Raw genomic sequence first — 23,759 nt, 5'->3', positions numbered from 1 at the left:
AGGTAAATGAAAGTGGAGGATGGGAGATTAAGGGAAATAAAACAAGAGATGGAACTTCTGCAGACCAATGAGAAGATATGACATGAATTAATTAGAGTAAACGTGATTTTTTAAAATGCATTTTACCCTGCAACCTATGTTTAGCTGTAACAAAGTTTTCACAAATCATTATTTACCTTCACTATGTTCAGTATGCTCTCGTTTTGTCTTATGTGACTTTTTAAAACATGAGTCACAACCTACTAAATTGTTTTCCCATCTTCCTAATGCAATAGGACCTGTAGCTGGCAAGCTGCACCAGACTTCGGTGAGAAGTACACATGCTCGGCAGCTCTCTACTTATGGGACAGACTCCAAAGCCATTTAAGCACGGGCATTTTTGCAAGGGGAGGAAACAGTTTGCCTCTCTTTCATTTTTTAAAAAAAGATTTTATTTATTTATTTGACAGAGAGAGATCACAAGTAGGCAGAGAGGCAGGTAAAGAGAGAGGAGGGAGCAGGCTCCCTGCTGAGCAGAGATTCCCAACACGGGGCTCGATCCCAGGACCCTGAGATCACGACCTGAGCTGAAGGCAGAGGCTTTTACCCACTGAGCCACCCAGGCATCCCGCCTCTCTTTCATTTTATACAGATACATTTTGGATTCATTTCTGCCTCTGATTGAAGTTCAGAAGTACAATGTAGTAGGCAAAAAATGGTCCCCCAAAGTCCATGTCCTAACTGTAGGAAGCTTTTGTTACCTTATGGAAAAAAAAGGAGAATTAAGTTTGCAGGTAGCACTAAGGTTGTCAGTAGCTGACGTTAAAACTGGGAGACTATTCTGGATTATCTAGTTGGGCCCGATGGAGTCACAAGGGTCCTTAAAAGTGGAAAAAGAAGACCGAGCAGAATGATGCAATGTGAGCGGGTCTCCACTCGTTTTTGTGGCATTTGAAGATGGAGAAAGGGAACTACCAGCCTAGGAATATGCATAGACTCTAGAAGCTGAAAAAAGGCAAGGGAGTGGATCTTACCCAGAGCCTACAGAAAGGAACTCAGCCTTGCCAATGCTTACATTTTAGCCTATGAGACCCCTATTAAACTCCTGCCCTACAGAACTGTCAGGTAATAATTTTGTGGGTTTAAGCCGCTAAAGTTTGCAATAATTTGTTACCTTGCAGATCCAAGATAATTTATGCAAACAGTTAGAAAAGTTGCACCTTGGGATGCCGGGGTGGCTCACTCATTTGAGCAGCCCACCTTGGATTTTGGCTCAGGTTCTAATCTCAGGGTCGCAGGATCGAGCCCTGTGTTAGACTCCAGGCTCAGAAGGAAGTCTGCTTAACACTCTTTCTCTCTCTCTCCCTTTCTCTAACTCTTTAAAATAAATAAATAAATCATGGGGCGCCTGGGTGGCTCAGTGGGTTAAAGCCTCTGCCTTCGGCTCAGGTCATGATCTCAGGGTCCTGGGATCAAGCCCCGCATCGGGCTCTCTGCTCAGCAGGGAGCCTGCTTCCCCCTTTCTCTCTGCCTGCCTCTCTGCCTACTTGTGATCTCTGTCAATAAATAAATAAAATCTTAAAAAATAATAATAAATAAATAAATAAATAAATCTTTAAAAAAAATGAAAATAGAAGTTGGATCTAATCAATTGCCAAGATACTGGTTAACTATAAATCACAGACTTCTAACCTCTGAGGAAGCTTCAGGACCAGCTTTACCAATGCAAGCAGAGTTACTTGGCAACCAGAAAAACAAACCATTTCAGGAGCAGCCTGCTGGAGACCGGAATCCCGGACATCTACCTTACTGTGTCTCTTGGTACAAACTTTTATTTTTTGTCTGTTTCTAACTACTTTTAAAAGTCCAGGGAGTGATTCAAAAGACATGTGTAAATCATTACTCATGATAATTTTCTCAAATATGGGATTCAGGGGGTGGTAAAAATTGAAGAGACAATGGCTCTTGGAGAATCCTTGAGTAAAGAGCGTGTCTAAAGGAGTAGATGCTAACGTCTTTTGGGTCATAGACTCACTTGAGATCGTTTTTAGACTGTGCATATATACCTAGACATGATTTTACCTTTGGTTTTACTGATGTTACAGCTGTTTACAAACAGCTCATCTAAATAAGTATGGTGTTTGATTTTAGTGAGGGAGAAACTTCTTAGAAGACACTTCTGGGGCTGAGCACCAATTAGTGCACTAGAAGTAACATCTGTGTTCTCGTTAACTGTAAGGGGCTAGATTTTCTTCAAAGGGCTGATGCTTTTTGTTTTTGTCATCAGCAGGATCCACACCTACTACTTCACTGGGAGAGGATGTGGGCTCTTAAATGCTATAAGTGTGAGTGCTGTGGGAGTGATTATGTCAGCTACAAGGCTCTGAAGTATCACTTTCGACAGAAGCATTTTGGAAAAGTTCACTGGGAAGAATGTGGGCACGAAGTCCCAAGGGAAAGACTGCAGCATCACAGTGAGGTACACGTGGGGCAAGCAACCCTGCTTTTTATTTGGTTTTTAATTCTCTTCATGGAGATTTGTTGACAGGAGACTAAAAATTAGAACAGAGCTCGTGGCCATAGGCCAGGTTGTGGGATGCAGCAGAAAAGCACACTTTTCAGTGTCCGCTAGGAAATATCCACCTCCTGGGGCTTCCCTTTGTTAAGGATGCTCAGCAGAATTCACTGGACACAAGTGTTGTATTCAGAGCAGCTGCCGTGGTTGTAATTATTATTCTAAAATGCTTGTGACGTGCCGGGATTCTCACAGTTCTAGAATTTTTACTTTCAGTGGAACCTTAGAGGTACATGTATATACTTCCCACCTTCCTCTTCTCCCTTCTCCCAAATAAGGGATCAGAGACCCAATTAGGGAAAATGGTTTGCCCAAAGTCTCCAAATAGTAAATGTCAGAAAAAGAGCCAGTATGTCATTCTTCTGATTTTATAAAAAAAAACCTAGTGCTTAAAAAAAAAAAAAAGTACCCTTTTTTCAGCACTGTGGTTTTCATGGTTCATTTATTAATCTATAGCAGTATTCAGGGGCGTCTGGGTGGCTCAGTCTGTTAAGTGTCTGCCGTCCGCTCCGGTCATGGTCCCAGGTTCCTGGGATCAAGCACCATGTTGGGCTCTCTGCTTCTTCTCCCTCTGCCTTCTCTGCCTGTTTGTGCTTTCTCTGTCAAATAAATAAATAAAATCTTAAAAAAAAAAACTACAGCAGTGTTCCATCTATATCTAAAGAACGAATGGGCTTTGCTGTGTTTAGGAAATGGAATGAGAATCTCTCTGCTCGTGACTGAGAACATTTAGTCAGAAGCCAAATGAAGATGAGGAGACCTTTCAAACAGCTCTTGTAATTCCTATGTTACGTGTTTACTTTTTCTCAGCCTGTACAGGAGAGGTCAACCATGCAGACGCACAAGCTCAGCTGGGAAAATCTAGAAGAAAGGAATATAAAGCATATGACTACAGAAATATCAAAAACCTGTAGGATGTGTTCGAGGCGCTTTGGAACAATCCTTAGTCGGGAGAACCATGAACTACAGGAGCATCGATTCACAGCCAGTAAAAGAGGTAAAAAAAAAAAATAAAAAAATAAAAAGCCTCGCTCTTTCCCTCTGTATATATTTATGCAACGGAGAAACCATATTTTGGTTTTCCCTCAGCGCAAGGCTTTAGGGTTGCTTCCAGGAACAGGAAATAGAGAACGGAAGATGGGACCAGGGTGTGGCTTGGAACTACACGCTTTTGGGGTGGCAGGGATGAAGAATAATTTTGCCAAACCAAATTTGAAGAAGAAGGTGGAAAGCCAAGGTATCATTCAGAGAGACAATACAGCACAATTCTGTGGGCTTGCAGTCAAAAGTGGAACCATGTCAGGAATTCAAGTGGGAGTCAGGTTATGGTTTATCCATGTCAAAGACCAGATAAACCACAGAACTAAGATCTTAACACATTTTGCTCTCATATGTGCAGTCTGTCCTCTAAACTAACTGGTGACAGCTGCTCTCTGAAAGGCTCTTAATAAATAAAACTTTTTCCAGGAAGTAGTCATTGATTCTGGATACGCAGGTGTCACTGAAAAGTAATCATTTTTTGATGAACTTTCCCTAAAGAGAGTAGTATATAAATTGGATATGATGTTTCAAGCTGAAGAATCAGAGTGTCAAAACAACAACAACAACAAAACCAACAATCTGTTAACTTGGCTTAATTGACAAAGCCTAACCAAGGGGCTCTATATCCCTTGAGTGCTGATACAAAGTTTCTTGTTACTGATTAGTTCTGAGTATGTTCTGATTTCCATTATGATTTTTTTCCTGGGATCCATGATTTATTTAAAGTCTGTGGTTCTTAAAATTCCTTAAAGCTTGAAGTATTTTTAGTTATTTTATTACTGGCTTCTCATTTAATTGCACAGTGGCCAGAGAATGTAATCTGTGGGACGTTAGTTCTCTGGCACGTGTTGGGTTTTATTGGTAGCTGAGTATATATTCAATTCTTGTGAATGTTCCATGCGTGCTTGAGGAGGAAGTTCATTCCCAGAGAGTATTAGTGAATGCTTTAAGGCACTTGAGCTCTCTTCTAGCCAGCGGCCAATCTAAAATGAATTCTCAGTGCTAATATGAATTGGTTGTATGACCCTGATTAAGGGACACTTTGTGATTGCAGATACTCAAGGATTTTTTTTTCCCCCTGGTCCATCCAATGCAGAAATTATGAAAGTTTCTTTGATGTTGAAGGGGCTCAGGATATGCCACCCCAATGCCAATTTGTTGTATTGATTATTTGGAGGTGAGGCAGTTGGGAAACAGGAAAAACACGAGCACTCTGCTTTCCCTACCTAAAAACAAGCCAGTAATCACCCCCTCCCCCAGACCACGACCAGGAGAGTAGCCTTTATCACTGGAAACCCAGAGATGGATGGCATATGAGTCTTCATAAACAAACAAACCTTTATATCCTTTATCTGCCATTAGCTCCCCTTTTATATTTCCTAGTCACTTTCCCACAATTTATTGGCCTTAGAAGCCCCAAACCCTCTTCCCTTTATCTAGTCACTTGTTTCCAATTTATTGTACTTTGTATAAGTGGTGTACGAGCCCCCAGGTGTCATAGCTACTTTGAGTTCTTTTCTGTAAAGAATTCTGTGCATATTAAAAAAAAATGTTAACAGTGATAAAATGTGTATACCTCTTCTCCTGTGACTCTGTCTGTTGTCAGTTTAGTTCACATGTCCCTTTCACTGAACCTAGCGATTCAGTGTTCACTTCCTTCTCCTGAAGGTGGGGTCAGTCTTGTCAGCATTTCTGGTTCAAAACAAACAAAAACCCCACACACCTACGATGTCCCCCTTTAAAAACAATGCACTGTCTCCAGATTTCTACATGTTGGCTTAGTTTTTTCTTTTTGAAAGCACCGTGCAGGCCAAACCAAACATTCTGGAGGCAGAATATGGCCTGTGGGCTGCTAGTTTCAGACTTTTAATAGATGGTTTAACTTGGAATTCTGTACCCTGGGATCATTTTGTTGAAACTTGTTAACATACATGTTTTTCATTTAGAAACTTTAAATGATTTCATCGACTGGAACAAAAGATTTTTTTTTTCTTTCTCACATAGAATGGTTGGAATATCTGTTTTCTAAGAAATTCAGCCATTCCTCTATAAAGACCTAGGGTTAAATGTCAGCTAAGTCTAGAGGGGGTGACGTTTGCTGTTCATCTGATGCTTTACCAGCCAGCAGAGTCAGTCTGCCCCTTATCACAGCTAGGTAGTCCTGGGGATTAACTAGACAGAATTTGCATGTAAAATTAGATTCTTGCCTTTGACACACATCTATTTCTGTGCAGCGAATATGAAATCCTGGTTATTTCTCTGTACAGCCCAAATGTCTATAGGATTTTCACCTCATCATATGTTGGAGTGTAAGAGTCCCCAAGAGCTACAGAGATTTGCAGATGAAAATATCCGCCCAGCCTCAGGTCCTCAGAGCGCTGCCTGTGTGGCTGAGATCATGGCCCTGCTCACGCGGATCCAGGCTTGCTTTCCGGTGCCGACCTCCCGGGTGATCCAGGTAATCTGAGCCCCCAGCCCTCTGGCCAGGCCACACAGCCCTACGGAAGCCATTCTTCTCCCGTGGAGGTAACGCACATCAACCGGGCAAGGTCACGTGTGTTCAAAGGCCAGTGTTGCCTCCTGCGTGGGGCGACACAGCCTGCAAGGAGCCCTTTGAAATGCCAGGGCAGGCTTCAGGCTGGTGGAGCAGGCACGCAACCACGCGACATCTGGAGCCCATTAGGGTTGGCAGTTTCTGCCCTAGGGATGAAAGTACCTTTACATTGGCAGGACCAGGGAACTGGCTCACACTTGACCGATGTTTGTAAATGCTTAAGGGACTTTGAGGCAAAGGAGGTGAGCCTGTCCCCCAGGGCCCTGTTTCATGGCTGAGCAGTCTGCCTGTGGAAGTAATTAGGTGCTGCACTGATGGGCTCCCTGTCAGCCTGAAGACAGCTCGGTGTGTCCAGGAATGGCTGTCCACAGAGCACAGAACATTTCCTGGACAAAAAAGGGATCCCAATGACAAGGATGATATGGTTTTCTCCCTATTGTTGTTATTACTGTTAACATTAACACCATCAGCACATACTTTTGAATCTTTGTAGAGAAACAATATAGGGCAGTTCTGAGGGCCTTTCATTCCAATAATTTTTCTGCCCCTTCATTTAAAAATGCACAGATAGGGGTTCCTGCCTGGCTCAGTAGATAGAGTAGGATACTCTTAATCTCGGGGTCATGAGTTTGAGCCTGCCGAAGAGTGTAGACATCACTTAAAAAAAAAATAAAAAAGAATTTTAAAAGGTGCCCCCAAGTGCACATGTAACTGTTATAAAATCATCCTTAAGCCATGTATTCATTTGAAATAAAAAGTGATTTTTTAAATGTAACTCAATAGCAAATATGACTTGAGTATGATTAAATTCTTCCTGAAGATAGATATGACAAAAGCCGGCATACGAAGGTTGTATTTTCTTCTACAGAGACGAGGTGTGGACACAGAGCTGGATATTGGGAGCCAGTGTTCAATTCTGGTCCTGTACGACACTCGCTCAAAACAAGGGCCACTGTTCGATTAAGTTGCAGGGGGACACAAGGCACCCATTTGAGCTAGTCCTCATGACTAGCAGATAGAGAACGACGCTGGAGTCAAACCCGGGAACGCTTTCCAATGTCACGTGAAAGTGCGTTGTCCCTTTGTGTGTCACGGTCCTCCTTTGACAGACTGCTTTTACCTTATTTGGGACATTATGGTTCCCAAATCATAGGTAACAGGCTTCTTTTACTGACAGAGAGATTCCTTTGGGAACTGGCAACCTACATTTTCCTTGAGTGCTAAAGAAGGCAACAGTGTACTGTTAATTACTTAACATTTTAACTTTTATAAAGTTATATTTAGTAAGAGATCCGAAGTAAAAATCTCATTAATTATAATTACAGGACATTTTAAAAATTTTTATTAACATATAATGTATTATTACTACAGAACTTTTTATTAAAAATCATTCAAGATCTATTTAGAAGCAGAGCAAACGAACATCTACCAGGAATGGTAGTCACTTCCAGTTACAACTCTCACGGGTCAGGTTTGTTAGGACACTTAGGGCTGGGGCTGCCTGTCTGGGTGTTCACTGAGGGCTGCTGTTGTGAGCTTTGGACTATCCAGTGGCAAATTTGCTTCCTGCCCCAGGCCAGTGGCTCCCAAGCAGAAAGAGTCTAAGAACTTGTGGTGCTAAGTCTTCCCAAGGATTTTCAGGCTTTTTTCTGCAAAGAATACTTTCTTTTTCATAGGCGAGGCTCGGTTCTCAGTAGACCATGATACATTGCTTCCTCCTTTTCTTTTTCTTCTTTCAGGGCGAGTGGGGCTCAACTGCACATATTTGAGCTATTCCACAATGTTAATTGACCCTAAAATGCTACAACTTGAAATCTGTGCTTCTCTCAGGGTTAGTTTGGTTTTACCTACATTGTATTGTTTGTCTTCACAGGGTGGTTCTTACATAAAGGGGACTGATACTCAAGGATGCTCTGAGATTGACATCGTGCTGTTCAGTGATGTGTTTGCCGATGTGAACCATTGCAAGAAACAACTGACAGAAGGGTTGGATGCTCTGAGAGAAAACTTGAAGCAAACTTCACATGGAAACAGGTCTGGGTGAAGGTGTTACTGTGAATTCTCTTGTTCCATAGGTAGAAAAGTCAGCTAAGGCAAACTCTTAGCTTGGCACAAAAGGGCATTATTAAATAATAATTACTTGTGTATGCTAACATTAAATTCCTAGGAGGAAATTTGGAGAGATTGCCTCGGAGGCATTTTTTTTTTAAGACTTCTAGATAAACTTCCAATGAAAGTTCATGAATTTGAGATCTTATGATTTAAGGACTAATTATGTCTTCTCCAATGCACCTTTATTTAATTTCCATCCCCTTAGCTGAAATCTGACTCTGAGGAATGCAAACAGGAAGGGGTGGAAAAGGTGCCTCCAAGTACCAAGAATCTTTGAGACACATTTGTCTGATAAACATTCCCTTCAGCGGTATCCTGGGGTCTCTTGCTGATGTGGCTTTGCTGACATTACACACAATGTCTCCTCTTTGCTCCAAATGTTGAACTAATCAGGCCTGGAGTGTGTGTGTGTGTGTGTGTGTGTATGTTTTGGTAAGTTCCAAAAAGAGAAAAAGAAAGAAATGAAAAAGGCTTGACTTGTTATTTATTTTTCTATTTTATTTTTATATCACCTGTTACTTTTTCCAGTCTAGTGAATTGTGGTTGAAGAAAAATGCAAATATCTGTGTTATAAAATGAAGAAAACAGTTCTCCTGTATGAAACAGACCAAGCTAGGTGCCACCTGAATGTGAAAATAAGATCAGCGTTTTAAAACAGTGTCTCAGAACTGTTTCTTAATTTAAACAATAGATTCGTTACCAAGTCCTTGCTTCAACTGAGTATAGAGAAGTAGCTTGAATGTGGCTTTTATTGAAAAACACTACCTTCAGGAATACCAAACACCTACTAAATTGTGGCAGTTAGCAAAAGACGTCAGATGAATGGCACAATGGTAGCTGTAATGAAGTCCATTGGGTTGGAAAGGCAGAAAGAGAAATGATGGAGTTTCACATACGATTACGCTTTGAATGGAGAAAGACCACCTTTAAGACAAAAGAAAACAAAAAGGAGAAATGGGAGAATGTGTTTTTCATTTTACCCATTGCTTCTTCCAAGTTTTCCCCATTAAATTTGTAAACTCTATGGTACATTATACCATTGTTATTATTATTTATCAAAACAGAATGTTAATGTACTCTAAAGGCACATTAAAAATAAGAGTTAGGCTATACGCTTCCCAGGGTGACCTTATGTGGAATCAAAATATTTGTTTTTCATTGTTAGGTCCTTTTTCTATACTCCTTGCCCACCCAACTTCAAAGAACCTTATGGACACACTCTCCCTAAACCTTTTCCCCTCCTCCACAACTCAGGTGCCCTTTTCCTGGAAAAACAAAACAAACCCAAAGTAAAACAAACAAACAAACAAAACCCCCCAAACCAGTCCTTGAAGGTCTTTACTTTTTAGATTTCCAGAATGAGTTTTGAAGTAAAACCCATGAAAAATAACAGCCCTGAAAACCTTGGTTCATTTACTCTAATTGTTCCTGACTAAGAACACGCAAACTCATTTTCTCATCTGTGTTCCTTCTATTCTTTCAACTCATTAAATAATTTAATTGAAACCCTTTAAGGTTGAACCGAATTCCCAGGTAACCACTGTCTTTCCTTTGCACCTGCTAAGTGCCTGTTCATTTCCTCTTCCCCCAAGTGACTTTTCCAGGGACTGAATTGTTTTAATTCAGCCCAGAATCCATTTTAGCCCACGTTTTATTTTGCTGAATGGTTCCCGTGGCTGAATAGGAGCGTATTTGCTGAGGAATGAGGCTTCAAGGCAAACTGAGGAAGCACCCTGGAGGCAGGGAAGGAAGCAGGGTGTCGAAGGTGTTGGCCTATGCTGAGATCTGTGCGCAGCAGGTGTTTTTTGGGGTTTTCTTCTCCATGACTCAGAGCAACAGAGACCATATTGCAATTCATTTGAAGGGAAAATTGAATTAAGCATGGAAAAGAAGCAGATATGTGGGTCTGACAGTTGGTTTAGACTCCCACCCACTGAGAGTATAGAGTTTATTGTTTCAGTTGATGCCTGGTTTTTGGTGATATATTGTTTGTTGCTGTTATTTTTAAAGCTATTCAGTTACTTTATTTTGAGAGATGGGTGTGAGAGAAAAAAAAAAAAAAAAAAAAAAAAAAAAAACCTCTTTCTTTTCTTTTGAAACTGTTCTATGTCTTAACCTACCAGTAACAGCAACTGTTCTGTGTCAGTCATTTGCTGGGCCCTGCTTGTGAATGAAATCTCAGGAGACTTTCCCATTAAGCCCAAGGTACTGGAAATCATTTACACGCCAGAGGAACTGTGCTCCTCTCTTTACATGTCAGTGTGTTTATTATTAAAATACCACAACGGGAAAATATACTCTCCGCTTTTAAGGAGACACAGCTATAAAATATAGGTCATGCCTATAATGGTTATGGTTATAATGGGGAGTTCTCGCCATTATCTCCTATGGCTTTGATTTAGAGGTTTTGAAAACAAGAATCTCTGTTTCATTGTATTATCCAGTCAGAGCATCTTAAGGCTCTCCTCCGAGCCACGTCGCAGGACATCGCAGGACATCGCAGGCATTGTCTTAATAAGACACGGACAAGACAAGACCTGTTCAGGGACTAGGCTGACAAGAACAGAAGGGGAAATAATATCACCTGAGGGTTTATGAGCAGGCCCTGCTATGTCCCATGCCTCATTTCTACTAGTAATATTAGCAAAAATCTTTTGGGATACTCATTGGAGAGTAAGATACTTGCAGGGTAGCATAAGAGAGTACTGGCATTCTCTCTAATCTTGACCCATTCTAGAACTCTGAATTCCTCAGTAGATCTAATACTTCATTCAGACTCTCTGGTATCCACAAGAATAAGCTTCACACACCTATGGCCATGTCCCCCATAGCCCTATCTCTTGGAATTTCTAGTGATTTTTAAAGATTAAACCCAGGACACTGTGCATAAAAAATCTTAGTTGTCTCAGGGTATGTTCTTTTTCCAATGAGGGTTTACTGTTTCTTTCTTCACCAAATAGAGTAAGAGCTGATTGTCTGTGTCACACCTCATACCCATCAAAAAAAAAAAACATGTGTGGAGGCAAAAGCATTGGTGTATTTTAAGGATCCCCAGGTGACTCTACCATGTGGCCAAGTTAATGGACCACTGTTACAGCTTGGTATGTTTGTCAGGAACTCCCTATTAGTCCTTGTCACCTCAGCCCTGGAGACTGAACCCTAATCCATGTTGTCTCAACCCATTAAGACTGTCAACAATCCCATTCAACTCTTCAAGACGTCCTGCTTTGTTTCTTTAACCATACGTGTCTCAAACATCTTTAGAATTCAGCAGATGTTTGGAGGGAGAAGAAAAGGTCATATTTCAGGTTCAACTATCCACCATTCCCTTTTCATCAGGATTGTGGCCTCCAAGTCTCTCCACATTGTGTTAGCCCCAGGAGCTTGGCAGGGTTCTGCTGGTTTCTTTAACCCCAGCAGCTTCTCTTTACCCAAACAAAATCCATGTTTTCATCCTCTAACCTATTCCCCAAATCAGTGTATGTCCCCAGAAAGAAAGCAGCAGAGTATACGCCCATCTGTTCATGATCTGCTGTCCTGACCCTCACCGGACCTCAGCCTCTCTAGCTTCCAACTACCTGGTGCCTCTCAAATATGCCTAAACATGGTTATTTATTTATTTATTTTTATTTTTTATTTTTTAAAAGATTTTATTTATTTATTTGACAGATACCACAAGTAGGCAGAGAGAGAGAAAGAGAGAGGAGAAGAGGAAGCAAGCTCCCCACCGAGCAGAGAGCCTGACATGGGGATCGATCCCAGGACCCTGGGATCAGGACCTGAGCCAAAGGCAGAGGCTTTAACCCCCTGAGCCACCCAGGCGCCCATACACATGGTTTTTAAAATCTAATTTTCTGGTTGTTCTTATTGAGCATCAGTCTTTTATAAACTACTCCATTATACCCAGAAGTAGAAGCCAGCTTTCTTTTAAAATATTTTACTTCATCATATTCATGATTGACTATATCTATGCCCCAGTCCATACTCAGATGCTAATTCATTTAAGTTACTTGTTAATCACCTATTACTTGCCAGTTACTAGGGAGAGGGGAGTGAAGAAAATATGCACAGCTCCTGCCTTTGTTCAACTAATACCCAAGTGTGAGAGAAATAAGAAAATAATATAATTCCAAGTGGTAACTAAATGTTGTAAAGACCCATCAAGCAGGGTAAGGGGGCAGGAAACAGGGAGGGAGCTCTTGTTTTAAAGGGTGGCCAGGAAAGGCCAACTGGAGCAGCAGAGACCTGAATAAAGCCAGTGCTGAAACCACGTGGATCATCTTCAGTGAGTGTATTATAGGTATAGGAACAACAACTGCAAAGACCCTGAGGAGGGAACATTTCTGGAATGTTCAAGAAATAGTCAAGAGAGTAGCAGCGGTAGAGTAAGGGGAAGGATGGTTGAAAATAATCCTGTGTTTCATTCTTTCTCTATTCTTTCTCATGCCATGTCATATTCCTTTTTAAGGATCCTAATGGGAAAGAGAGCACCATTGTCTTTAAGATTCAATTTTGTATGTACGGAAGGTCTCCACAGTCATTCCTTTGAGATCATGGCCTACTGGGACATCCTGGGGCCTGCTCCCTCCACAGGTAAGATATATTTGTTTTGTTTCACAGGAAGCCTTAAAATGGGTGCCTTTTCAGATTGTATTTAGGAGGGCTGACCACTCTGGACGCCATATTGATTGAGGCATAGGGAACCAGACTGCTTATAGTAGAACTGGAACATAGAGTGTTTTTAGGAGGCACTTTTCTACAGCACATGAACACCATGTATCTGTATGCCACCGGTTTCTAATTTAAGAAATGTGATCAAGGATTGACTATTTGTCTGGTATAATGGAGTAGAGAAAGAGTGCAAGAATCCCTTTTTGAGCCTAAGTTGAATTTGCACCAGGATTCACTCACCATCAGGCAAACTCAGGAGGATGAATGAGTCTCCTCCAGGGGGAGAGATGGGTTAGAAACACAACTTTAGCCCAAACTCAACAGATCATTGTTGAAGAGAGAGGGGCTTAATACTTAGCACCAGTGGATACATGCCCCTCCCTGTCTCTTGGAGGAAGATTTCAAAAAATTTCGAGGGAAAATTGGAAGAGCTGTTTTCTGGCTATCTGCTATGGTAGCCAGAGCTCAAGTCAGCCCAGCTTTGTAGCCTGAGTGGTAGTGTGTAGCTCTGGGGCTTTTGTGGAGTGAGGAAGGCATCCAGAGGGCCTTAGTAGTCAAGAGGCACCCTCACTCTGCCTTGAGAAGAGGCAAGAACAGGCCTCTCTCCTTGATGCTCCTACTTTCTTGGTACTGGCAGAAATGGTTGTGCCTTTGGCAAGCACGACCACCCTGATGGCATTACTGTTTTTGGTAGGACCTTTAATACTTCTGGTAACAGCAGCCATAGAAGACACTGGACCATGCAAAAGATCCAGAGAAGATGATAATGACAAATAGCATGTGGTATGGAAAGGAAGAGTCTACAAACATAAGTGAGCTAGTTGATGGGGGCATCCTAGATAGGGGAGGAATCTGAGGGAACTCCTTCAGGAAATGGGAAATGAGAAGGACAGAGTCATAGAATGACATTGTTATGGCCATTGTGATGTTATATTTATCCCTAAGAAGTTGTGGTATCTGGAATGAGATATGAAATATAAAATTTAGTCAGATGTATAAAAAGGGAGGATAAAGTATCTCCATTAGGCAAGAAGATGAAGACCCTGTTATGGGCCCCTCAGAATTCACTTATTGAAGCCCTAACTCCAGTGTGATGGTATTGTGATGAGAGGCCTTTAGGAGGTAATCAGATTTAGATGAGCTCATGGGACTAGAGACCCCTTGAGGATTAGCGTCCTGAGAAGAAGAGAAGGAGACCTCTGAGCTTCCTCTCTGGGCCACGTGACAGCAAGAAGGCAGCCCACTGCATACCAGAAAGAGGTCTATCACCAGAAACTAAATCTACCTGCACCTTGACCACTTCTCAGCCTCCAGAAATGTGGAAAAATATATTTCTGTTGTTTAAGCCATCTGGTCTGTGGTATTTGGTTATAGTAGCCCAAGAAGAGGCCCAGATGACTAAGTGATTTATATAGATGTAAATACATTCTCCAGAGAACTTGGGACTTGAATCTAGGCTTCTGTGTGAAGAATATGTATATTCTTGTATACATATATAAGTATGTGTGTGTGTGTGTGTGTGTGTATTCTCTTTGAGGCAATAGGTGGAAACAAATTGCCAAATTGCCATGAGCCAATACATGGTCAGTGATTCTTCTGCAGTTTATCAGGACATATTAAACATTTTCACTGTTATTTATCCCTTTGGACTATTATTTGTGCAATATCTACCACGTGCTCTTAAATACTTCTAATGGATTAGATAGGAGATCAAGATTTTTGTTCTTTTGGAGCTCGCATTTTGTAGGCGAGAGATTCATGAAGTATCTGTAGCCCTGAAGTATCTGTTTTTCCTAAAGCTCCATGCTCTCTCCCATCTCTATGTCTTTGCACACTGTTTCCATTGATACATTTTTCTTTATTTTTTTTTAAGATTTTATCTATTTATTTGACTGAGAGAGATCACAAGTAGGCAGAGAGGCAGACAGAGGGAGGAGGGGAAGCAGGCTCCCTGGCAGGGAGCCCGATGCGGGGCTCGATCCCAGGACCCTGGGATCATGACCTGAGCTGAAGGCAGAGGCTTTAACCCACTGAGCCACCCAGGCGCCCCAACTTTATTTTTTTTTAAAGTTTATTTAAATAATTGCTCTACCCAATGTGGGGTTCTCGAACTCATTACCCTGAGATCAAGAGTCATAAGCTCTCCTGCCTGAGCCAGCCGGCGCCCCTAATGGTATACTTTTCTAAACTGGTCCCATCCTACACTCTGCCTTGCAGTTTCTGCTTACCTTTCAAGACTCAGCTCAGTGTGAGCTCAACTTCCTTCTCTAATCTTTCCTAGACCTGCCTGTTGTGCTTTTCTCCTTTCTCCTTGTATCACTGCCACAGTGCAGTCCTCCTGTATTGTCACTGTGCACGAGTTTGGCTTCCTACAGTGTTTGAGCTCCACGAGCATAAGCTTTTTCTTTGTGCCTGACACTGGTTTTAATTTTTTTTTTTTTTAGATTTTATTTATTTATTTGACAGAGATCACAAGTAGGCAGAGAGGCAGGCAGAGAGAGAGAGAGAGAGAGAGAGAGAGAAGCAGACTCCCTGCTGAGCAGAGAGTCCGATGCGGGGCTCCATCCCAGGACCCTGAGACCATGACCTGAGCCGACATCAGAGGCTTAACGCACTGCACCTAGGCGCCCCTCTGGCACTGTTTTATTCAATAACTGCTTATGGAATAAATGGAATGAATACATATAACATTGGTCCTACCCTCTCAGCCACACTCTAGAGGAACATGTTGACTTTCTTGATCTAGTTCTTTTACTTACCAATACTGTTGGACAGTGTGCTGCTCATGTTAAAATTACATATATTGCATGCTTGCCACCTTCTAGAAGCTATTAGCACTGGGGTTGCAAACATGAATAAGACCCAATAAGGTTTATAGTCTGGAGGGGAAAACAGATACATACATAGGTCATTTTACTATAACATCACCTATAATAAGACAAAAGTATGGGGAACTCTGAAATAAGAAAGTGCTGGGAAAGGGAGTGTGGACTCTTAGGCTATCCTGCAGTTTTATTAAGTCCTCTTGGCTCTGATAATCTTGCTGATCCTGTCAGATTTTTTTGAAATGCTGTGATGTATCCAGCCCCCATTATATGCCATATATAATTCTCATTGCTAAAGTTAAAATCTGAATAAATGATCCCATTTGACTTTCACTAAAAGCCTAAAAGAAAGATACTATCTCCAGTTTCAATATTTTAAAAAATTGAGCCTTAGAAAATGTAAGCAACTTACCCACAGTTAGGTCACCAGAACATAAAGGGGCTGGGTTGTCAATCCAGGGCCTTCAGACTGTCTAGGACCCGTGGAGACTGATACAACCTCCAAGTTCTGTAATGGAGAGAACACCCTGGGCTTGAGGCCAAATCCCAGATCTATTTCATATTACCTACGAGACCTTAAGTAAGTCCTATAAAACTCTCAAGCCTCATTTTTTTCATCTATAAAACAGAGATAGTTGCAAGAATTATAATAATGAGATTTAATTTGAAATCATGTAGCAGAATACTTAGTACAATGAAAATTTTTTTTAAAAAGGTAATTCTATCCCTTTAAGTCTTACCATAGGCTCACCATGCTCTCATATTTGTGCAAATTGCTTTCTTTCTCTTTGGTGCAGACTTCAAAAGCACAGTGGTTAGCTAACAGCAGCTCCTGGGTAATTGTCTTGAGGATTTGAGGCTATATCAGTAGCTCTCAGGTGAAAATGTCCCCCAGAGGAGCAGAAGCACGTTTTTACACTGGCTTCTAAGTCCCCTAAGTTCTTGAGCACAGCTGTGTGAAATGAATTGAAAAAGCCTGAAATTATTATGTAGCCCCGCTTCTCTCCACTGAGGTTGGGGAGTGGGTTTTATAGAACAACAAGAGTCCAGCGACTCCAACAAGTCCTAGGATTTCAAGGAATTTTGGTGGGCAGCTCTATGTTACTAATAATAGTCAGATCAAGACTCCGATGATCGCCTCAAATCTTCCTAGGCATCTTGTTGTTATTCCCTGCACATCTTACGTACGCACTGAACAATGAACAGCACAGCCTGTGTGCCACAATGCAGCCCAGAGCCGGATAGCTGACGAGATCTGATTGATAACATTTCTGCTCCAGATAGGATACTCAGACCATCTCTACCAGCGTCCCTTGGGAACATGCCAGAAATACAGAATCTTGGGCCCAGACCTACTAAATGAGAAATTGCCTTTCAAAAGATTCCCACATGATTCCTGTACTCATTAAAGTCTGAGAACACCTGAATTAGCCACCAGTTAGGAAGCATTTGGGCTCAGATCCAACCTGCAATAAAGGGCAGTAAGGTGACAACAGATGGCTTAACTTCCCAGCCATGCTGACTTTGTGCAACCTACTTAACCTCTCAGACTCTACTTCCTCACTTACACACTGGCGAGAATCATAGTTCCTGCATCTCTGGGATGTCGAAGAGTAAATGTGTTAATAATTATTAAGCACTTAGAATAGTATTTGATTCAAAGCAAGGGAGCCAAGTATTCCTGCTTTACAAGTGGTGGCTATGATAGGATGATGATAAAATAAGGCTTAATAAACCCACCTAAGTCACACAGAAAAGAAACAAAAAATCATAAGCCTCAAAAATAAGTTAGAGACCTTTAACTTGGGGTCCTGCCAGTGAGGAACTTTGAAGGAGAGTAAATGTTGATACAGTAGTAGCTTTGAGTAGATAATCTCTGGGTCAGCCAAGACATCTTATCAGCTAGAGTAGGTCATCAAATACCTGACATACCTATTGAATTCCAAAATTTGAGTTAAATTATTGGGTTTTTTTCCTCCTTATCATCATAAATCTTGAGTTTCTGTGCCAGTCTGATTGCTAAGAAAGGCAGAGAGCCTCCCTGTAGAACCGAAATGTCTTTTGGAAGTTGTTCTAACGATTGTGGCTTAGAAAGTTTGGAGCTAAAATATGTGTGTTATAATATGTCTTGGTAAGAATATTTGCCATATGTAACTCTATTCGCTTATGTTTATCATAGGAATTTGATTTTACTCTCTAATCTGTTGATAATCAACCTACTTTAGAACTCTGATTTGACCTGAACAACTGGACCAGTATGAAAAGGCTGTATAGATATGCTTGAAATTAGGACTCTAGATCAAGTCATATATGTTATTTATTATAAAATATATTTTATAAGTTAAATAAGTTCCTTGCCAGTTAACTTTAAAATATGTGTTGCAGATTCAAAATTTGCCACAATTAACAAGGGTGTCATTGTGGGACAATTTAATTGGACAGAAGGATAGGTAGCATATAGGTATGTATCCAAAATAAAACCATATTAGAAATTCAAATTATGTTGAATTGGGAAAATTTAAATAGATTATGATCAAAGATACTAAACATTTATATTTCCTACAAGTAGAGTAAGCACAACCTGAGTTGGTGTTTTATGAGATTGTAGTAGTAAGTCTACAGATCATTCTTGCCATTTAATCTAGTTTTCCTCCCTCTTTGGTTTACAGTTAACTGAAGTGGATTATTTGTTTTAAATTTGACCTTAACACATCTTTAAATCTTCTCTACCCTTATAAATATAATAAATTCCCTCAAGAGTCCGGGTGGTAGAATCTCTTCTGCAAGTATGTGTACAAACAGGAACAATTTAGATACGGAACAAGGGGGTTTATATAGGTTATTGTTGAGAGAGCCTGGTGGCATTTAACTTATATGTAGATGATATTTGAAGTAAGGGAATGAAATCTGCTTCTGGAAATAAACTTCCTCTGAGAATAGACAGAAAATCTGCCTCATCAGAGTTGCTCCTAGCAGAGTTTGCTCAATTTGAACTGCTCTGGGATCATGATGTTGAAGCTTTCTCTTTTAATGACTTGGGCAAACTGGAACAACTTTCCTAAGAAGAAAAAAAGAACAGTTTTGTTTTAAATGACCAAGGTCTCATTAATCAGGGTAACCTTGTATCAGGGGAAACCAGAAAAGGAGAGGAGGGAGCACATACTCACAATGGTCTTTGTTCCTTGGTGTCAACAGATTTAAAACTTCACCTTTATCGCAGACTGTACCTCTGTGACGACAGTGACATGGCGCAGCTGTGTGCCTTGGCCCTCTTGCCATACCAAGTGGATTTTGTCAAGGCATCTGTGGCAAGGGTGAAGGAGCTCACTCGTTTAATGATACATTGGTTCAAGACATCATTTGCCAACTCCACAGAGGAAAATAAGTATGTACCAGCACAGGGACACCATGGGAGCCTTCCTCTTTTCATATCCCTTTCCTTCACACTTCCAGGCCCCACCTCTTCCCTTGGTAGGCAGAGGAGAGGGAATATATGGAGAGAGTGAGAGAGAGAAGGAGAAAGGGCTGTCTAGGATATGGGACATCTGTATCACATTATTCTAGAACAACATAATGGTTTGGTAGGAACCAAAGAACAGAAACAAAAATATTCCCTGGCATAACCAGATGGATTGGGGCAAAGAAGGAAGGCACAGGAAGAAGAAAAGGGAAACTACTAGCACAATGTGAGTGGGATGTTTACTCTTTGAAGCCTCAATTGTTCCTTCCTCTTTCGCCAGTTTTATCAGGGCAGAGCTGTCTTTCAGAGAAGGGGGTCCTCAAAAGCTGACATGTGCGTGTTCTTGTATCTTCCTTGCCTTTGGTAGAAATGTGCTCTCACTTATGATGAAGGGATGTGAGGGAGATTCAGTGACTCATCTGAGTGTTTTAAGATCAACTTTTCATAAAGATGTAGAAATGAATTTTCCATTCTGCAGAAATAGCAGAGACAAGGTATTTACTATAACATATTTATATATGGCACTTCCTACAAGGACTGTGTCTTCTTTGTCTTTGTATAAAGTTGCTACTATCTTGATTTGTTCATCTTAATCACTCACTCTACTCTTTGTGTATTTTTCTGTTTACTATTGAAAACATTAGTCACTTTGCAAAAACATGTATTACTTCTGTATAATTTCCTCCTATTTCTAAAAGTCTTTAAACGTCCTATATGTTTTTTCTCATTTGGTTGGGTAAAAATTTATTATTAAAAAGATAGAAGGACAGAAGAACAAAGAAATAAAGCTTCTGCCTAAGTAAGATTCTTGGTCAGATGACAAGCACTGGTTTTGAAATCTAACACTTTTTTTTAATGGAGAGCATTTATAGGTCTGGAAGAAGAAACTTATCTATCGCTATAGCAGAACAATAATTTTAAGACTTAAAAAAGGTGGTATTGTGGGGAAATTGGACCACATATGTTATAATATGGTAATTGGTTTTCTATTTTGGGAAAGTAATCTGGTAAGGTTGTATTAAATATTTATTATGTGTTAAGGATTTTAAAATACTCAACCATTTTTCGAGGTTTCGAGGTAATTCTCTTATATAAAAAAAGTGATAATAAAACATAAAAATTGTTTATTTATTACTTGGTTTCAAAAAAAAGGTTGAGGCCATTTATTAAAAATATGTTATAAAAAAAGAGTACTAAAAATAAATGTTTAAAAAAAGAGTTTAGAAATACCTGGGGAACCAACCTTGGGGAAAATAAATCCTATTTTTAAAAGGAATTCATATAAATATATTCAGAATTGTGCTTCCCATGATAAGGAAAGCTGGGAACAACAGAAATGCTCCTGAAGAACAAATAAACTTGCACACAACTGGAAAGAGTTAAATGAAACAGTGTTAAATGGCCCAAATAGAACACAGGATAATAAGAACAAGTGTTAGAGGTATGTAACTACCCACGAGAACATGCCGTAAAATGTCTTTCTCCCCCCTACATTTACTCTCATGGAATATGAAGAGCGTCTCCTGCTTGAGTGGTTTTCAACCATGGTTTCCTTTTGGCACATGGGAATATTAGCTGGTTCCAGTGGAGATGGATTTGGAGTCTGGTGTTTGTTGTTGTCAGTCCCTAAGGGAGTACTGCAGGAACTGAATTATTGATCAGCTGAAATCTGGTTTGTTATTTCATGACCAGGATAAAAAATGTTGTTTACTTCTGGTTTTTCTTATTTCCTTTACTGAAGTAAAAACAAACGACCAATAGTGATAGTATGAAAATATTTCCATTCTGCTTGGGGAAAAAAATTGCTTGATTTTGCAACACATCTTCAAAAGAGATTGTTATGGCTGATGAATGCCAAGGCAACAAAAATACATATTTGGATATCAATCAACACAAAATCCTGAAACCACCTGTTTTATTTTCTCCCATGAGTTTGTTTTTAACCCTCAGCTTTAATTTCTATTTCATTTTTCCCTGGTGTAACATAAACTGCAACTTAAAAGATTACTGTAAAAAAAATTTTCCTTCTTGACCTCAAATTCCCACCTCCCTAAGAATATTTAGGATATATTTTGCCAAATTTGTTTTTTATGTATGCTTAGTTTTTTAAAAACAAAGGACAAATGGGTTTTGCAGTTTATGTGTCACTTAAAAATTGTTTTTTGTTTAATCTATATTATACCTTTTTATATCTGTACCTAGAGATCTTAGAGATCTACCTTTTAATGAGTGCACAGCACAGATTACTGCTAAGACAAATAGAATGTAAGGTTCAAATACAAACCACATATGCAATATTAGATATTCTGGTAGCAATATATAGAAAGGTAAAAAGTAATAGATGAAATTAATTTTAATAATATATTTAGTCCACTATATCAAAAATGTTACCATTTCAACATGCAATCAATATAAAACTTATTAATTAATATTTTCCTTTTTAAAAAATATAAGTCTTCAAAATCCAGAGTGTGTTCAAGTCAGATGAGCCACATTCTCTACAGAAGGAATAGAGTGGAAAATGCTGATAAAGGGAAGCATATGTCAAATTTGTATAGAGTTGATTGTATTAATTTACAAAAAAGACTATATTGATTTACATTCTTACCAATAGAGTGTGTCTGTTTTCTCACAAACTCACCCACATTGGATATTATCATTCTTTATATTTTGTCAATCTACTGGGTAGAAAATTATTGTTTGATAAACAGATTGAAAATAGAATTTCTTCTTCTGTAAATTGCCTGTTGGGCTTAAATTTTTCTCATAACTGAATAAATCTGTCTTCATTTTCTGGGAAAAAGACAACCCAGGGAAGTAGACAACCCTTCCATCTGTGTGTCTAGGTTCCGGAAACTTCCCTCCTCTTACACCGTGGAGCTCCTCACCATTCACATCTGGGAACTGGCGGGAAAGCCGCTGCTCTTCAGCCTGGTGCAGGGAATGAGGGCAGTCCTCAAGCTTCTGGTTCGATACGCAGAAATCGAGGTTGTTTGGCACAGACACTACTGTCCCACGTTCCCCATTTTTGTAAAGGTGAAGCAGAAACACACAAGGTAACTATCTTTTTCTGTACCCTTAGGAAAGAAGCAGCATATTTGTCAGCCACAAAGAAAGTCTGGAGCAAAGATAGCTTTATTGTGATTCACTGTAAATGAGCAGTCCTTAATTAGCACAGAGTCCATTCCCTTTGATTACTTCTCACAGAACTTTAATTCTCAAGTGTGAATTATGAGTAATTTGAGTGGAATGAATCAAATGTGGATACACATGGCAAATGGGGAGGAAATTGAAGACAGGAAAGCAGGGAGGAAATGCCTCCTGAAGTGAAGAGGAAAAAGGAGAAGGCGTCTGTGTTGGGGGGGTGCGGTGGGGAGGCAAAAGCAAGATGCTGCTTCCTGATGGGTATTAGCCCTCCATGGGCTTGCTTCCATCCTTCCAAGGGCCCTTTTTTAAACCACGTTCCTTCTTTAACTCTGACATCCCCTTTTCTCACTATACAGCAATCAAAACTGAGGTCAGACATGGATAGTTTTGTGTTTTGTTTTGTTTTAGGCCATTCATTTTAGACCCTGCCAATCCTACTGTCAACGTTTGTGACACGTGCAATGCCTGGGATGAAGTTGCCCTTGTGGCAAGACATAGCCTACTGAAACCTCTTTTCAGCGGAGTGAGAGCTGAGCCCCCTTGGCTTTTCACAGACGACTGGTAAACTGGACAAAGAGCTACTATCCTTGGATTTCCATGAAGAAAATAAAAAGGATGCTGAACACATTCCCAGTTAGAGTGGTCTGGAGGAAAGTCTGTATGATTGTCTCACTCTAAGTCATGACGTTCATAACCCCATCTTTAACAAACGTATTGATGTGACTTATCATTTAAGATAAAAGAATCCATTTCAGCCTTCAGGAGAGTTGAACCATCCTCTCCCATTATTTGGATTTATTTGCTTTGGTGGCCTTGTGAAAAAAAATTTAAAAAAAATCAAAGTAGCCACAAGTGAATAAATAAATAAAATTCCCAGGTCATTTGAGAGATTAACTGAAAGGGTAAAAAAATCACTTCCATTTTTTAGTTTTAGTTCATTATGTCTTCAGGTTGACTTTTTAACTCTCTTGGTGATCTGGAGTTTCACTGGGTCACCTGTGTTTTCAAGATTTCCCTACAAAAACCTGCTTGCACTATGTACAGCCTGTTCATTTCCAGACATAAACTAACAAATTGTTACATGGAAACATGGAACTATCTGGAAGAAATACCATGGACTGCCTCAGAATAAACTGTTTCCAAAATCATTTTATATCACAACTTATGGGTCAGAGTGGAGCCATTCTTGAGGTTGTAAGGTGCTCAGCCCTAAGTAGGGGAAAATAAAATACCCAGGCTATGAACTGTCCAGTTTTGCCACAACTGTTTTCAATTGTTTTGTTTTGTTTTGTTTTTTTCTATTAAGCAGTGTTAGCAGCCACTGATAATGAAAGCCAGGGCCCACCAGAAATAGACCGGAGGAAATTTCCTGACTCACTTGCATAGCAATGATTC

General features: G+C 40.2%; 1 protein-coding gene across 1 annotated transcript; it reads left to right on the top strand.

Annotated features, from left to right (window-relative positions):
• Positions 1-1,741: 1,741 nt before the first annotated feature.
• Positions 1,742-23,512, top strand: LOC101682948 (2'-5'-oligoadenylate synthase 3-like). The gene is made up of 9 exons (XM_045074426.1): positions 1,742-1,800; positions 2,270-2,458; positions 3,365-3,551; positions 5,863-6,053; positions 8,023-8,183; positions 12,730-12,854; positions 18,953-19,142; positions 22,064-22,273; positions 22,773-23,512. The coding sequence occupies exons 2-9, from the start codon at positions 2,300-2,302 to the stop codon at positions 22,927-22,929; spliced, it is 1,380 nt and encodes a 459-aa protein (XP_044930361.1). The 5' UTR covers positions 1,742-1,800; positions 2,270-2,299; the 3' UTR covers positions 22,930-23,512.
• The last annotated feature ends 247 nt before the right edge of the window (positions 23,513-23,759 follow it).

This window comes from Mustela putorius, unplaced genomic scaffold (assembly GCF_011764305.1).
Source record: "Mustela putorius furo isolate JIRA1106 unplaced genomic scaffold, ASM1176430v1.1 tig00537350_pilon_pilon_pilon, whole genome shotgun sequence".
NCBI lineage: Eukaryota > Metazoa > Chordata > Mammalia > Carnivora > Mustelidae > Mustela > Mustela putorius.
This window is presented reverse-complemented; position numbering and strand designations above follow the sequence as displayed.